At 40.4% G+C, this 17,868-nt stretch overlaps 1 protein-coding gene across 9 annotated transcripts in view; it reads left to right on the top strand.

Moving 5' to 3' along the window:
• Positions 1-17,202, top strand: part of Glis3 (GLIS family zinc finger 3) — a 428,547-nt gene extending 411,345 nt beyond the window's left edge. For all 9 annotated transcript variants that reach the window (XM_046420163.2, XM_046420161.2, XM_046420158.2 and 6 more), the window contains 2 exons: positions 11,732-11,914; positions 12,779-17,202. In XM_046420163.2, coding sequence (XP_046276119.1) covers positions 11,732-11,914; positions 12,779-12,915 — 320 coding nt within the window. In that variant the 3' untranslated portion in view covers positions 12,916-17,202. The remainder of the gene's footprint in view (positions 1-11,731; positions 11,915-12,778) is intronic.
• The last annotated feature ends 666 nt before the right edge of the window (positions 17,203-17,868 follow it).

Genomic DNA, 17,868 nt, shown 5'->3' with positions numbered 1-17,868 from the left:
TTGATTGTTGGCGTCTGCAAGGTTTGACAAGATTAAAAAGGCAAGTTTCCTGGTGGCAGTTGGAAGGAGGTGACGGGATCCTGAGATCAAGGGACATCTGTCAGGTTTCACAGATAAAACGTCCACTCTTCTATCTCAAATCCACAAATACAGATTTCTGTACTCTTTTATCTTGAGCCCAGATTTAATTTCAACATGTTTTTCTAAACAGTGGATCTGGGGAGGCCTTTCAGTGTGTAGTAGAGATTAAGCTATGAGGCAGAAGTTCAGGGGAAGAAACAATCAAGGCATTGATTGGCTCACTGGGAAGGATGACATGGAGATCAGTCTTAGATGAGAATGCTGGAAAATTGTATAATCAGACTTGGATTCAGAGAAGCAATAAGTCACCTAGTGCACAGAGCAGATATAATGTGGGAGTTTGGTTGCAGCTGACAGAAGTCTAGGCCACAAAATCAGTACAGGGTTGACAATGAGACCAAGACTTGTGAATCACCAAATGAGGTCATGTGATTTCACCTTGATGAAGAACTTGCAAGTGAAGGAAAGGCACTAGAGAGGAGCCAGGTGAGTCATCCTGACCCATATATCTGCTGAGAGTGTAATTCAGGGTAACTTTATAGAACAGTCATCATCACTGTATCCTCAGATCCTGGATCCAGCAGAAAGGGCTGGGGCTCAGCCCAAGGGGGAAAGATGCCCATTAGAAGAGCCCGCCTTTTCCATTTCAAGTGGAGTTGGAGTCCTTTTCTTTTCTTTGTTTTCCAATTGTGATTTCATTTGAAAATTTTTCAGATGTTTGTGAACCTTCTGATTATGTTCTTAGAAGCTGTCAAATTTCAGGTTAAGAAATACCTTTTTAAAGACATACATTTCCAGGCTTCTTCCAGAGGTTTTGACTGGGTGATTCTTCCTTAGAACCCAGGAATGTTCAGTTTCAACAAACTTGAAGAGGTGGTACTGATGCTGCTGGCACCCACTTTAAAAATCTCTGGCCTGGGCCCCCTTACCATGGGTGCCCTGTCAGAGCAATCCAAAAGAAGAGATTTGACTATGACAGAGGTAAATACTTTCCAGCTTCCTTCTCCTTCCCCCTCCTGGGGAAGTCCTACAAATATAGTAGGACTTAAAAGCCATAGAGCACCAGGATGGCCCTCATGAAAAGACAAGGGCAGATAGAATTAATCTTCATTCTTGACAGTGCTTCCCTTGTTCTGCTTTAGGTCCAGTTACCTCCAAGTCTAACATGGGTATCATGGGAAGGAGCGTGACACCACCATGGGAAAATTTACCTGTATAAGGTAAATCAGAGAAAGTAGGTTGATAAGTAACACTGGGCTTAGACAGTGGGTGCTAGAGTTTTCAGTGGTTTCACCATTAGCAAATTATTTTCACACTCATTATTTCATTTGGTCCTTTGGTCACCCAGTAGGTGCACATATTCCAGCAATGAGTGGTCCCTTCTTATGGAAAAAATACCAACTCATTATTATCAACCTTAACCAGTGGTCACCCACTTCATACTGCCATCAAATGCAAAATGTCCAAATCCTCTCTCCTTCCTTTCCAGCTTTGTTTGTATTCAGAATTTGTGAAGCTTTGGGTATAATCTGTAGGTGAGAGAGTACAGGTGGCAGCTCATGAGCGCCTGAGCACTGAATCCCTTTCACTAGTCTTCTGTGCTTCTTCCCCTTCCCTCTGTGGATTCTGCTGCCTATGAGTACTGTTATTCTCCATATATAAAGAAGGACTCATAGGTTCAGAGAGACCATTGTTTTCTTCAAGCCGCATAGCCAGTAAATAGCAGATCTGGCTTTCAAATCCATCTTAGACTCTGCCGGTCTTCTGGGTTTTGAGAATCTCTATTTAATGTAATTTTCAAATGTGCATTCTCACCATCAGGATTCACTGAACCATTTTACTATAACTGTATATATCCACACATGGCAATTACTGAGACACATTGCAATTAGTTTACTTTGGCAGCTTATCATTTTGAGAATTTGGAAGCCATAGGCCACCAAGCTCTAGGGTTTTGGGTGGTTTAGGGGTATTTAAATGAAAATTGATTACATTTTTTAACCAAGAGTGTTTTACACATGCCTTCCTTCCCACTCTGCTTTTTCTCATTGCCTTATCGTCCCTTTTGGCAACATACTCTGCCCACTCCCATCTCCTTGTTTTGAACCCTTTGCAGATATTTGTAGCATGTCCACAGCCTCCTCCTCTCCCCATTTCTGGAAATCACTTGAAAAGCCCAAGGGCCAGAATGTGCTTCACAGTGATCAATGCTGTCACCAGCTTGCTGCAGACCAGGTGTGGATTGGAGGAGAAACACGTGGAGAGAGCACCTAGAGTATTCAGAGCTCATCTCCCGATGGCCTGCAAGCTGGTGGCAGGAGATGCAGATGAACATGGCGCCACTTCTTAGAACCAGGTAGACTTCCAACTTGGAGTCCTCAAGCTGCAGGTTAACCTCTCTGTCCAAGGGCAGAGGGCCCAGGACCAGGCAACTGCTCTCTTGTCCAACTTTTAGAGCACCATTATGAGTTTCCTTCAATAGAAGCATGCACAATGGAATTTTAAGGGTTATTATTTCCATTATTTTCCTTTCTTAGTAGAGTAGTTGCTTAAATGTCAATCCTAAATAGCTCCAGTACTTTGCAAGCTGGTTCAGTTCTCAGCCCGAAGAAAAATCTGTCTTCCTAACACCGTCTGTGAGCTGTTCCTGTAGCTTCCCCGTTTATAGACTCCGTATTATTTAAACAAAGAGTCAATTTCTCTGCCCTTTCCGGGGAGGAAACTTAGTTAAGCTTCAGATCAAATGAAGACATGGATGATATTGATGGCCCCGGCAAGGGGCGAAGGCAAAAATGACAACCGACTGATGATTTCACCGAGAGGTGCAGAATCGTTGCACACCTAAGGGTGTAGGGTCTGTGTGAGAGTTGCTGGTGAGCTGCTTATGCAGCATAGACCTCCAGCCTCACTGAGCTTATTTCACTGTCAGAGTTGCTGCTGTTTTCCATGGGCCTCCTGAGGTGCCACGGAACACACCAAATGCTTTTATAAACACAGTCATATGTGTTTTCCACAGTCTGATAAAATGGATATTATTTTCAAAAAAGAGGCTCATAAAAGAAAAGAATTACTCTTAAGACGTGCAGTTGGTTAATGGGTCACCTGGGAATCCAACTAAAATCCTAGTTGTTCATGCAATCAGCAGAAATAATATAGTGGCAAAATCAGAAAAAAAAATGGCCATAAGAAAATTCCTGAAATGTCTGTTTCTACTCTCAAAGGTTTTTAGAATTTTTCAGTCATTAGGTGACCTGATCAATTTTGCTTATTGATTTAATACTCTTCCCACAAGCAAGAATGTTCTTTCTAACATGTGGCCCCAACCTGATTAACTTTGCTTACAATTTGGCAACAAAGGACCTGAACAGAAATGGCTAGATCTTGTTGAGATTCCTTTGGTCCCTAAGCGTCAGCCCCAGTGGTCTTCATAAACAATGTCAGCAAATAGACCAGGGTTTGAATCCTGGTTCTGAAACGTGGAAGCTGTGAGGATTTGGATAAGTTATTTTAATTTCTGTTCTTTTGTTTGTAAACTGGGGACAATACTACTTGACTAAAAAGTTGTTCTAAGGATGAAATTCTTTTGTGTAAAACATGTGGACAATGCTTGTCTCCTAGAAAATAAATACTAGATCCTTTGCTTCCTATGGCAGAATTCTAAGTGACTGGTATAATGCTAACCAGAACATTCCACAAAAGTGCCAGTAGGTAGGACCTTCCGATGGGAAAGCTCTGGACTCAGTAAGAGTCATATGATTGCTGTTTAGTTCTGCTGCCCACGTGTGTGAAGGTGAAAGCTAGATCCAGAAATAATTCCAAATATCTGGGTATTTAAAGATATTAAAGTGGTTAGGTAAGTTTGCCTCTGTTTCTTTCATAGTATCATATAAATGAAATATTGGTTATAAAAGGTATTCAACAGTTCTTCTGCTTCCATTTCTTTGTCTATAAAATGGGAACATTTGTTTGAATTGACTGCTTCCAAGAAAGAAATGTCAGATACCTAAAAAGGAATCTTTAAGATGTCTTGTTACTAAGATATCATGTGAGTGGTACGTGTCTGATTCCCTGAGTCTTCTTGAAGTAAGGTTTGAATGTACAGATTCTGGCTGAGAGGTTTTGACTCCAGAGACTACAGTCTGAGCATGTTTAGGATCTTTACCAGAGACTGACTTAGGTTTTTCTTCTTGATTCTCATGCGTTTCTGACATGGATTACCCAAATATTCAAAGGGGGCAGACAAAGTACTCCCAGAGAGTAAGGGAATTCACAAATGGCTGGGGTGTTAGAGAAGAAATGAGGAGAGCCAGGGATTGTGAAAACATTTATCTTCTTGTTCCTTTTCTGTCCCTTTTCTTTCCCATCAAAACTTTATATTTTTAGAGACTGTTTTAGTGTGGTTGAGTGGGGTAACTCCTAATCTGTTATTAGTGATTGCAAGCTTTAACCTAGGCAGGGAGTGTTTGAATCTCTGGAAAAGAGTTATTTAACCCAGGCAAATCTCCTGTCTCCAGTGAGCAGAGGGGACATTTTTCATGGGAATCTTTCTTACACTTGCTGTTGCCTTTGTCCTCTGCCTTCCCATTCCCATTTAATGCACTGGGAAGCAGAATCCCTGGATTCAGCAAACCCTCCTCATACCTACCCACTGACCGTGCATCCCAATGGTGAATGAAACCAAGGAATCTGCAGAGCAAGAACAAAGTGTGAGTGGATTTCAGTAAGTGTTTATTTAGTAACACCTGTGACATTCCAGGTATAATTTTGAGTGCTGTGGACATGACAGTAAGCAGACTAGGCAAGGTCCCTGCTTCATGGAACATATATTTTAGTGGAGAGAACATGTAATACAGAGAAACATGGCATACAGGCCACCTTCAGAAAATCCAGACTTTATATTTTAGAGCATTTTTAGGGTCCCAGCAAATTTCATGGAAAGTACAAGGAGTTCCCATCTAACATCTCTTTCCTTGACCTGGCCTTGGCTTATAGGAGGTACTTTAATACCACACAAAGAGGGAAGAGCAGATCACAGATCTCCAGAGTCGGGGAATCTCCAAAGACCCAGGGAGTGTTGAAGAAGGGATCCAAGGAGCCAATTAGTGGGGTCATGCACCTCCTTTATATGTTCCTGTATCTAGAGTTTTCCCTACCTGCTCACCACTTGGGCTGATCCATATCCCTGTATATGCAGCAGTCAGATGACTAAGGCCCAAAACTCCACACTTCCTAAAGTAACCCACAAAATTATAGTCTGCAGAACAATAATTAGAGTTGTAAAGCTCGTAAATATACATCCTTCCTTCCACTTGGCTAGAAAACAATCATACCATCAAGAAACCAAGGGGCTGCCAAAGCTGCTGCTGCCACCAATATCTGATTCCCTACCCAGGCGTGAACTTCTTAGTACCACAGACAGGAAGGCCTCTCTGCCAGGGATGATCCTTAGCAAGCTATGTGGTGGCCTCCTGATTATACCTGCCATCACAGGGGAGGGTCAAACAAAGGAACCATAGTCTAAACTTCTGCATTTGTTGCCTTTCATTCTTCATATCTTGAATGCATTATGGAGGAGAAAATTGCAACTCCGTAAATCCCTTAAAGAAAAATTCCTGTGTATTGTCACATGTAATCTGAAATTACATTATTTTGATTTCTTATTTATATGTTTATTATTTTTTTCTCCTACTGAAATGTAAGCTCCAAGAAGGCATGGATTGTATTTTATTTGCCACTGTGTCCCCAGCACTCAAACCAATGTTTAGTAAATAGTTGTCAGGTGGGTAAAAGCATAGAAATTGAAATGAATATGTCATTAAAAGAATAGGAAAAAGGAAAATGAAAAGGAATATTTCTAGAGTGTGAACTGTGTGTCAGGCACATCCTCATCCCTTTACATGGGATGGTCTCTTTTAATCCTCTTTAATCAGTGATTACAAATAGGTATTGTTAACACACCCATTTTATACAAACACTACAGGAGCATCAAGCACATTCATCAGATAATGTTTCTTCTGAAAAATCAAAGGAACTCTTGACCCCTGAGACCTGAGATTTGGCCTTTATTTAAACCCTTATGGGATCATGTGTCTTTCTTTCAAGAATTTAATCAGAAACATTCCTGAAACAAAGTCTGCTTAACCTGGGAAGCCAGATTGCCCTAGAGTTATGGTGTTTCATACAGGAGCCACAGGCCACATGTAGCTATTTAAATTAGAAATAATTAAAAGTGAGTAAAAATGTTCACACTGACAGTTTCTCAGTCACACTAGCCATATTTAAACTGCTTGATAACCACATGTAGCTACTTGTTGGACTTTGAAGGTAAAGGTGATTTCTACCTTCCAGAAAGTTCTGTTGGGCAGTGCTGTCCTAGGTATGATCTTTCTGTTGTCATATTTAGTCATGCAACTCTTTTCTTCTATAACTTCTCCTTCCTCTTGGGAAGGAAATCCACACCTGGCTTCATTGGCTGTTTTGTCATCATTAGCAGCAAGAGTGAATGTGAACTCTCTGTCTCACCTATTATCACAGACATCATTGAGCCTATGTGACAAGGTAAGGAGAAAAACCTTTTAAAAATGAATTTTAGTGATATGTGAGGAAACTCTTAAGATGGTATTAGAGGAGAAACCATGATACAATTATATAACCATATAATTGACTATATATTACCATATGATTGAATATATAATTTTCAGTCTTGTATATATGTATCTGGCCATTTCTGGATCATGGAAATAAAGATGATTTTTTTTCCTCTTTTTATTTATACTAGTTGACATTTTCTAGTTGTTATAATTAGCACTAAGTATTTTTATAATTAGAAAAGCAAGTTCATTTTTAGAAGGGGAAAAATAACTCCTCAAAATTGAGACCAGGAGGGGACTGGATTGATTCTCCGTGATCTTCAAGAACCACAATTTAGGTAGGATGAGTTTATTTGCAAATTCCTCCCCTCTTCCAATCTTGGGGGTAAAATAACTTCTGAGTGAAGGAGGAGGATGATTTTGGAACTAAATGTGACAACTAACATTTATTGCCAACTTATGTTTATGTGTACGATCATTTGCTATTAATAAATGTGTGTGTTCTCACTCCAACTATATCATCAGTCCTCCAGGACAAGGTATCACCTTTGGTTTCTTTGGTCTCTCCAACAGTGCCCTTACTGGCACTTAACAGCTACTGTTGACTGACTGCCTGACAGATTGGCTGACCCTGCCACCACTCTTAGGTTTCAGGCTCACGAAATGTGTTAACATCTTGCCTCATTTTGCTTTGGGTCCGAGAAGTCATGTTCCTTCCAAACTTGCCACATGAAATCCAACCACTGAAATACAGGAACCATTCATCAGAAAATGTATTAGACCTTCCTTCTCTAGGTTTGTGTGAGTGGCAAGATCCTAATGGAATTTTTCAAAAATTCCATTAGTTTTATGGAAATATGCTGGAAGAGAATGTGTTAAAACTCTTTGATTTTGAGTGACCACAGCCATCCACACCAGTGCATTTGGCATCTCTAGTAACTGGTTACTTGGAAGGATTTAACAAGGAAGATTTTCTTTTCTTGGGTTGGCTGTTAGAGTGATAAAACATACTGTGAGGCCATTCTGGTTTTAACAGTTTCTCACATCGGCCAAGATACCCAGAGACAGGAATTACAGTCTACTTTGCCCTCCTCACTCAAATGCAGACTGGGAGATAGAGTCCAGAAAGTTGGGTTTAATATTGAACAACCTTACATATATTTTACCATGTCACAGACCTTTTAAACTTACACACACTGTAACACCCAAATATAGATTGGAACCATATGACATCTCTGATCACTCTCAGAAATAGGAAAGAAGATAAGAAGGGGAGAATGGATTGGTTTTCACAAAAGGCTAGTGAATGTCTCTATCACTGTCTCTGAATGATTAATCTCCCTATTTGGGGAGTTGGGGGAATTTAGTGGAAAATGTCTTCTCTTCTTGGAGAATATCACACTGAGGACTGCTATCAGGGAATTTATGGGTGATGATTTTGAGAGCCACATAGGCGTATAGATAGCAAATATCATTATTTTGCTCATTGAGGAGAGATTACATTGTAATAGGTCAACTACGAATGGTTCATGGAAGTGCCTTCCTCCTAATGAGTATGCTGTGTTTACATGTGTCTAACAAACAGGTATCCAAAGTCAAGATCAATTCAAGGAACTCCCCAAACCACACAGCTTCAATTTCTGGTTCCTTCAAACCACTCAGACTTGTTACTGTTTTGGACTCTCACTAGTGCATGTGTCAAATAGTGGATGTGGGTCAATTAGTGCAGGATCTAGGAACCATAGGCAAGAAGAATATAGCTTCAGGTCTCTGAAGGACCAAAAATATTCCATTTTCTTGGAGTATAGTCTCCTTTTAAAAATATAATGTTGAAATCTTAATCCCATATTGGGGTTGTGCCACATGCCTTCTGTTGTGTCTATTCTTATATTTGGTTATTGTTGAAGGACTCAATTGCTTTTTTTTGAAATTTCATTTTCCTTAATAAAATTTACCTTATTTTCGAGAACTTTATCATTGAAAAACAATTTTGCATTTTATTTTACTTGTTCAGCAAATATATACATTATGTGAATTGTATTATTAAAATATATAAAATTATTAATTAGTGATAAAAATTATATAATATTTAAATATTAACTCATTCAATCTTCATAATAACCCACTGAGCTGTACTTACTGCTGTTAATCCCATTTTACCAATTAGGAAACAGAGACTCTTCAAGAGGCTAAATAGTTTACCAAGATCACAGTTACATAGTTGAGCTTGGATATGAACCCAGGAAGTCTGGCTCCAGTACTTGCTCTTCACCATTATTAAAATTCAGGAAAATATAAAGGCAAAAAAATATCTAGAGACGTGACATTTTGTAATTTTTATGCTGTGGACACTTCTACATGACTGAGCCTAATCTTTATGTTCAATTTTGTATCTTGCTTTTAAAAAAAAATCTGAATCTTATAATGATTTTTCCATGTTGTTAAATACTCCCTATAAAATTTCTTTTAATGGCCATTTAATGTTCCTATCACGCAAGCGTGCCACTCTTTGCTTAACCATTCTCTTGTGGTCATTTTGGCCCCTGTAATTTCTGTTATGCTGTTATGCTCATTAGCAGTATGATGATTCATTTTCTCTCTCTCTCTCTCTCTCTCTCTCTCTCTCTCTCTCTCTCTCTCTCTCTCTCTCTCTCTCTCTCTCTCTCTCTCTTTGTATAATACCAGGGATTGAACCCAGGGGCACTTATCCACTGAGCCACATCTCTAGCCCCTTGTTTGTATTTTATGTAGAGACAGGATCTTGCTAAGTTGCTTAGGGCCTCACAAAATTGCTGAGACTGGTTTTGAATTTGTGATTCTCTTACCTCAGCCTCCCAAGCTGCTGGGAGTATAGGAGTGTGCCACCGCACCCAGCTATGTGATGTCTATCTCTATGAAGAATTTTTTCATAGTTATACTTTTAGGATACTTTCTCAGAAGTAAAATTCCAAATCCAAGAGAATGTATACTCTTGGGATATTTCTACATACAGGTTTTAAAATTGTTTTCCAAAAGAATTGGGGAAAATACACTTTTTGCAATGTCTGTGGCATTGTACCTTCTTCAGCACTCATATATCAGCACTAACAACAGTTTCTAGAGCTCTTTGCTAATGTGATAGGTAGAACGTGGCATTTTATTGATGTTTTGATTTTTATTTCTTTGATAGCTTGAGGGTTGGCAGTTTGTTCATGTTGGTTGATCAATTATATGAATATTTATGAGTGTTCTATTTGGGTCCTTTGCCTGTCTTGTCTATTGAGATCATACAAAGTCCTTTGGGAATCATAGAGAGAACAGTCAATAGTTTCCCCTTCTTCTCCTTCCTGGACATGGAATTTCCTTAGGTATTTTCGTAGTCTATATTGCTAGCAAGTATTAAATCATCCCCCAAAACTTATGTGGATTTTTTTTCTGTCAATTCTATATAAGGTGGGCTATTGTCTGCTTATAAAAAATATTATTATTTTAGCTTCTGAGTGTACCCTGTGCATAAATCTGCATTTGATCTGTTTTGGATCATAAACTCCCAGGGGGCCTGTCTGTGTCTCTGGAGCAGTTAAGTACACATTCTTTGTTAATGTTCATAGGAACCAGAGAATACACCTCCCAGACCAGTGTGATCTGAGCACTTACTCAGGCTACTTGAGGGTCCTGAAGAGCAGTGAGAAGATTGGTGAGTGCAGTAGGCCAGATGCATCAGTGCATCCAGGTTTTACTTAAAGACAGCTAAGAACAACCCAAATAGCACCACTCCTACATGTGCACGGGTGGCTCAGATTACTTTTACAGGCATAAAGCCTTCTAGCCCTAAGAAGAGGCAAATCTAGTGGAAAAAGACATTCAGGACCAGGGCTCCAAAGTCCATGAGTTGGTTCTGTGATGTCCATGATGTAGTGTTTGTGGATGAGATCCTGGGGCACTTTCTCTATTAATGCCTTCACTTTTTCTATCAAAGACAGAATGGGAATATCAATAATAAACTGACATTTCTAAAGCACTTTAAAACTTCTAGGTAGACTTCCTTATCCAGTGATTCACTTAATCTTCACAATAGCCCTGTGAAGTAGACTATGACATTCACATTTTACAGTTGAGGAAACAGGCACAATGAAATGTAGCATTAGAAAGCAGCAGAGCTGCGGCTCTCCCCCCATTAAAGTGTAGAATTAAAATTGCATTATTATATTTTTAAAAGCACATTACACTACAAGAAAATAATCTCTTGATTCAAATGTATCGTGAAGCAAAGAGAAAGAAGAAAAAGGTAAGGAATTATGGAAGATTTTGGAGAGCCACAGACTAGGACCACTTAGGGAACCAAGAAAAATTTTTATTGAGGGGGGAAGAAAAAATTGAAGAGGATAGATGAAGTAGGATCATCAATAGATTGATGGTAATTCTCAAGTATTAAGAAGTCTTTCCTCATATTTTTTATTATGTAATCACTTTCAGTTTTCCAGCTTACTACAAAGATCAACAATAATAATTTTGAAGTATAGTATATCCAACCATGGAGTCCTATGTACCTATTTAAAATAACTAGGAAGATATAAATATGAATCTTATCCATTGGAAAGACAGGTAGATGGATAAATAGATCTATTTTGTTGTTTTTGTTGTTGTTTGTGTGTTAGAGGAGCCTTCTTAAGAGCTTTCTGTAGGATTTTGCGAAATGTGAAAAACAAAATAAAACATAGGATAAAGGACATTAACAAAGATGCATTCAAAACCAGATGGGAAGACCTGGGGTGGAATATTCCCTGGAGGTAAGGCTTTAGGTATCCAGGATTCTTGAAGAATTGATGGTAGGTAAGAAGCCCTTCTGCTTTGGATACTAAAGTACAAACTAAAATTGTGTAAGCCTACACATTTTTAAATCCCTCTGCAGTCAAAGAGCTTCAGCCAAAATTATGTTCCAGAAGCTTGTGTGGAAGATTTTACAAATGGCCCCAAGAGGTAAAGGCATTTATTTATATGAACCCAGGCTGAGTGAGGTTCTGGCTGGGATGGAATGATCTTGTGCCCTGGAGTAACTCAGTGCCTTGCTTGCATTTCAGGATTTTATGGACAGCTGCAGACCTTCTGCCCCCCGCATTACCCCGACTCCCAGAGAACTGTGCCGCCTGGCAGCTCCTGCAGTGTGGTGCCTTCCTTTGAGGACTGCCTGGTCCCCACGTCCATGGGCCAGGCTGGCTTTGATGTTTTCCACAGAGCCTTCTCGACTCACTCAGGCATTGCAGGTGTGTTGGGTATCTCTGACTTAGAAACTCGGGCCAACTGGCAGAAAAGACCAGGTGGGTTTCCTGTGACTGGACTGGACCAGCCTTGACCAGCACCTGAGAACCTCATATCCTCACTGGGGTACCCCTGAAAGGGCTCCCATCTCCATCCCATCTCAGCCTCACCCACGCTCCGTTTCAGTTGCCATCATCTCTCCCAGACTGTGGCAATGGACATACAATTCCCAGTCACTTCTCCATCTCTATAGTTCTGCTTTCCAAACTACCTTGAGCACTGTGTTTCAAAAATTAGGGACAAAGTACAACCCCCTCTTGCTCAAGTACCTTAAATAGTTTCAACTGGCATAGAGAACAAACTCTTCTTTCAAGTATGACATTTGAGCCCCAGTGGCTTAGGCCCATCCATTCTCCAGACCTACCCACACATATCTTTCCTACACACTCTTCTCCTGATATTTGCTTGCCCCCTGGATCCCTCATACACCTCCCTCCATCTTTGTTCCATTTCTTCCTTCTGGAATATTCTTCCCTATGTCTCCATCTGTGAGAACCCCATTCTATTTGATGTCTCAACTTCATTGTTGCCTCCTTTTTGAGTCCACCCTCATCCTTCCCTGGAACATTTTTCTTCGACTTAACCTGTATTATGTTTTGTGCTGAGTCATGCTTTAGCCAGCAGCCTTCAAGTCCTTCTTCGCCTACTAAGTTCCTAAGGACAGGGACCTGCTGAAGGGCTTACACCAGGCTAGCATTGTGGCCTCATCGGCCTCCAGCCAGCATGTAGGGAACTATATTATTGTACTGCACAACTGGCCTGTGTAGCATGGCTGGCATTACTGACCTCTTGCCTTCTTTCTCTTCCAGTGTATGATTTGCCTTCAGCTTCCTCAAGCCTTTTTGGGGAGTCTCTTCGCAATGGGCCTGAAGACAACACGTTCTTGCAGATCAGTGCTGTGGACCGTTGTCCTAGCCAGCTCTCCTCTGTCTATACTGAAGGCTAGAAGCATCCCTTGTCTCTGCTGCACATCCAGAACCTTTTGGTTGCTTGCCACCTTTTGTTCTCATACTCTGTTACAGAGTGCACGAAGAAGGATGTCAACCAAATCAGTGGGACCTGTAGGGTCACTGTCTTTGGAAGGCAGGACTGGATGGTCAGAGCTGGCTTTACAAGAATATTTGCAGTTGCTCCTTTTTCTCTCTGGGTTTGCTGGACCAGGTGGCCAGCAGGACTGTCTTCTGAAAGGGAATTTAGAGTCTCACTCTACTGGATACCTGTTACTTCCTGGATGTCAGCCCTCAAAGGACACCAATGAAATGATGTGCATATGAAAAAGTAGTTTGGGGGTAACCCTTGCTGAAAACTCCAAAGAGGGAAGGACAGCCCATTAGCAGGGGCATATCGAGCTGTCTCACCCAGTGTTCTCCCTCGTGGCTGCTGGGGCACAAGGAGGGAAATCCATTTCCAAAGCACAGTATGGTCTTAACACATGGCAACTCCCTCCCTGGGTTTCCCTCTTCTCTTAGATATTCTCATGCTAACCGGTTGCTTCTCAGTATTTCTCCAATGACAAAATAAGTTTTTATATGTCAGCTTTCTACTTTGTTCTTGGATTTTAAAGACTTGTTACTTACATCTTCTTTAAAAAGAAAAAATTTAAAGGTTTATTCTTTGGATAGAAATCATTATTAATTCAATCACCCAGTTACACTTATTTTGCCACAGTATGGCTCTACCTGGCCCCATCCCAGGAATATTAGTTTTACAGTTAGCACAAGGCTACCTGAGGGAAACAGGGTAGGCTCTCTCTCTTTCTCTCTCTCTCTCTCTCTCTCTCTCTCTCTCTCTCTCTCACACACACACACACACACACACACACACACACACATGCATACACCTACCTGCTCCCAGTGCTATAGCAGGAACCCTTCTGGGTTGACTGCTCATTGACTTGAAAACATTCAGTGGAAAAGGTCATTTGATTGATCCCCCATTGCCTGCACTCTGGTGTTCTGCCTGAGATGTGCCAGAAAACAGGAGAACAGGATGCACAGCATCACAGCCAGGGTCCTCTTGGAAAACCAAACCAGGGAGGCCTGATATCCATTTTATTTGCATAGCCTCTGCTCAGCTCCTTCAGGGAGTCCACTTCTGTCTCCTCTGTACTTGTTCCCTCTCTCTTTTTGAAGAAATGCCCACCACCTGCCTTATCCTATCAACTCTTGGAGAAGTAGAGGAAATGGTTCACAAAAGGTGGGCTGAGAAGGGAACCCTTTTTCAGAACTCTAGTTTAAAGGCTTGGAATTTTTCACAGTGCAATTGACAGTTTTATATCAAGCCTAAATAGGAAGTAATTTTCAGTGACACCTTTACAAAGGTATTTAAAAGATACTGTGTCCTAGGGCATAGGCTGTAAAACTTGGCCATACCCCAAAGATTCAGTCCATTACAATATTATGGTACATTCACATTTCAAATTTCTTTTTCTGTCTTTAAAAAAAAATTTCTGAACAAAAGTGAAATAATGCTATTTATCCAACTGAGATAATTGCAGGCTTCAACAAGACAATTAAATAGCTCATTGTCAGACTTGGGATCCTGTGACAGTTTGTATCCTGATAGACATGTCCCTCCATTCTGGTTCCAAAATCAGAAATGTTCTACCTGATCCCAGTATTCATTCCAACTCATGGTGGAATGAGGGGAATAAAGAACCAAGTGTGGATTCCATTTTTTCAACACGGTTGATCTAGTTTCTCCTGCTAGTGAGCTGTGTTCTAAGGAGAGCTATCATGCAGGTGTCCAAGTCTGCAAAAGATGTAAATTATCCACTTTATAAAAATATCTGCTGTGCTTTCCAAAAGGATGCACATCAAGCTTCCTTGATAAGTGAGTTCTCAGGCTGCATGTAAAATCCCACCCTGCTACAAACTTGGTGGGTTGTGTTACTTGGCCTAAGCAAGGAAACATGCATGCTAACATTGGCTCCGTCACTAGTATCCCTCATTTGTCCTCTGTCACACTCTGGAAAGAAGGGAAGACTCTGCTATCTTTAGAGAGACCATATAGCTGTTCTTAAATACTGAAGCTTTTACAAGTAACTCAAAATGTATTTTATTTGTGTGATGAGGAGAAAAATGATGTTAAGGCATGGATGGTTGTTATTGCAGTTGATGCTGTCAGCCCTGCTTTGTGGTTTAATTAATTTCAAGTAGAAAGGGGAAAGGACAAAGCATGATGCTGAACCTCAGAGATCAGGGATGTCATATACCTCTTTGGTTGAGAGGAGATGCTGTGAACCAGGCTCTGGTCTCATGGTGGTCTATCACAGTGACCCTGATTCTTCCTTGTCTAAGCTGGGTTTGGGGGGATCCAAAGAATGGCCAGGTGGCAGCAGCACCTGTAGCTCCTCCTTTCTCAGAAGGATTTCAAGGCCTGGCCCCTAAGAGAGATATGTGCTGTCAGAGAGAACATGCAAGGAGCAGGGCCCAGTATGGCTCCTCAGAGTTTCTTGATGACTGCAGGTTGGCAATCAGGGCCTAGGACATGACACATTCAGGTTCCTTCAGACTACACAAGCTGTCCTTAGACTCCAGAATTTCTCTGACTTAAAATTTGTCCCTTGCTTCCTTTCACACTGCAGAAGATTTTTATGTACTTTCACCAGAATTTTGTATCAGTGAAAGTAGAACTTCAGAAAATCATTTCCTTCCATTTACTGGCCTTTTTAAGTCTCCATATGTAGCCATTTTCATAAGCATCCAGAGATTGTCATTCCCCTTTAAGAACAAACTAACAAACAAACAACAACAACAAAAGCGGTGCTTGTGAAAACACACACAGCCCCTTTGGCCAATTATCCTATTACACTGAAAAATTAAAAAAAAAAAAATCAGTACACTTAGAGACCTCTATTTCATTTGCTGCATTATCTTGATTCCCTAAAGGGACTGCATCAAAATGTAGCTTGTAATTTAGCCTCTGATCAGCATTTAAAGATTATTTAAATATTTAATGGGCTTGTCAGGTCTCTCCCTTTGCCCATGTCTTCCCCAAATTACATAGGTAATTTTAACATGGAAGAGAAGTCTTCAGTAGGTCACAGCATAGATCCACTGATAATGGAGTGTTGGTTTTGTTCCATTGTTTTTGAATTAGCAGCTGTCAAGTACAACAAGTACACTGATACCAGTTCTGAACAAGGATAACTGTTCAACTCTCCCCTCAGAGAACCTGGACTTTTCCAGTTGCCACAAAGTATTGGGAATAGTGACTGTAAATGTTCAGTGTAATTATTTGGTATTTTATTTGACTGTTTTGACCACATCATTTTATAGCAGCATTTCTTAATGGCACTTTTTTTGGTGGTGTGGAATTTCTGCAGTTACCTTCTTCTTCTTCTTTTTTTTCTTCTTCTTCTTCTTCTTCTTCTTCTTCTTCTTCTTCTTCTTCTTCTTCTTCTTCTTCTTCTTCTTCTTCTTTTTTTGCTATGGATAAAGCAAAAAAGAAAAACCAAACTCATTGGAGAAATGGTGAGTGTAAAAAATAAGAGATTTATTTTGTATAGACAGCAAAGCATCCTGTGTAATGTTGCTGACATAAAGCACTTTGGGGGGAAAAAGTGGAAATCTGTTTTCCATAAATCACACAGCTCTTGTACATAGTTATATACACTCACGTAGAGAAGTGAACTGCGTATATCATACTGGATATGGGGCCGATTTTACTCTTGAGGCACATCTGGTGCTTATTGTCATAAATCTTTTAAAGAATTAGGTACACTTTTTTTCTATTAATATGTATAGTTTTGTGATTTGTCACAGTTATGTTTCATATAATCGTAAGTTATTTTGTCTTGTTTCATGAAGTCCTTTTTATATGTCAAAAGTGAAATGAAGGGATTGTGCACTTGGTACAGAATAAAACTGGAAATAGAGAATACGCCCTCCTGCCTGAGATCTCCTTTGGCATATTGCTTTGAAACACAATGGCAGTGAGACTGTTGTTTGTTTGTTTATTTTATTATTTTGTTTTGTTTTGCCATCAGCCTCCTATGTATTGGGATGGTAATTATAATTAAAAGCAGATGGGAGGGGGAAGGGTCCAAGGCCAGCTTTAAAATGCCGCATTGCTTTGGGCCAGAGCTGCAGCCTGGATTTAATTATAGATATGAGGACGAAATGGCAGTAAAAATGAATGTCTCCCCGAATCCTTTACATGTTGGGAGTGTCCATAAATAAAACATGAAGTTTTATTTCATCAGATTTAATTAAAGCTTTTATACATGTTTTATTGGTTATTCTATTAATCCGCTTCACAAACTGGATAAATGTGTGCTAGGGTTTGGGGTTTATTTGTGCCTTTTCAATGTAGCGCTACATCATGCTTCAGAAATGCCTCTAGTGCTTGGTACTCGGAGTGCGGGTTTCAGCATGCTGGAGGTGGGAGGAGGGGAATTGTAGCCCCATTTTCCTAAAACCCTACACAGCAAGACACAAGCAGGGGCTTCTCAGGAGATGATTCCCTGACTTTTCAATCCTCTGATTCCTTGGGAGATCAGAAAGGGGCAGTGACCCATTTCCTGGTGTCCCCATCCTATCCTTCCTCTGGGTCCATCCATTGAGTGGATGGGAGGGGTCAAGATAGTCTCCCACCTGGATGGCCTGTTAGCCAAGCACAGGAATCTCAAAGCCCATCTGGAACATTCTTAGCTGAATTTCTCAATACATTTTTAAGACTTTATAATGATTTTAAGGAAAGGAAAAAACATAAGAGACAAGGGTCTCATGTGCCCACCCTGTCAGGCTCCTCGGGATGAGTGAACAGACACCTTGTGGTTCAGGATTTGTAGGTAGAAAAGGCTCTGACTGAGAAGATGCAAAGAGCTCCTATACTTCTTAAAATTACATTGGCTGGTGGGAGTGATTTGGTCCAACCTGTTGGAGAACAGTTCAGC

Source organism: Marmota monax, unplaced genomic scaffold (genome assembly GCF_021218885.2).
Source record: "Marmota monax isolate L192 unplaced genomic scaffold, Marmota_monax_Labrador192_F-V1.1 WCK01_AAM20220418_F8-fsc00277, whole genome shotgun sequence".
In the NCBI taxonomy this organism is placed as follows: domain Eukaryota; kingdom Metazoa; phylum Chordata; class Mammalia; order Rodentia; family Sciuridae; genus Marmota; species Marmota monax.
The sequence above is the reverse complement of the archived record's forward strand: the minus strand, read 5'-3'. Positions and strand labels throughout refer to the sequence as shown.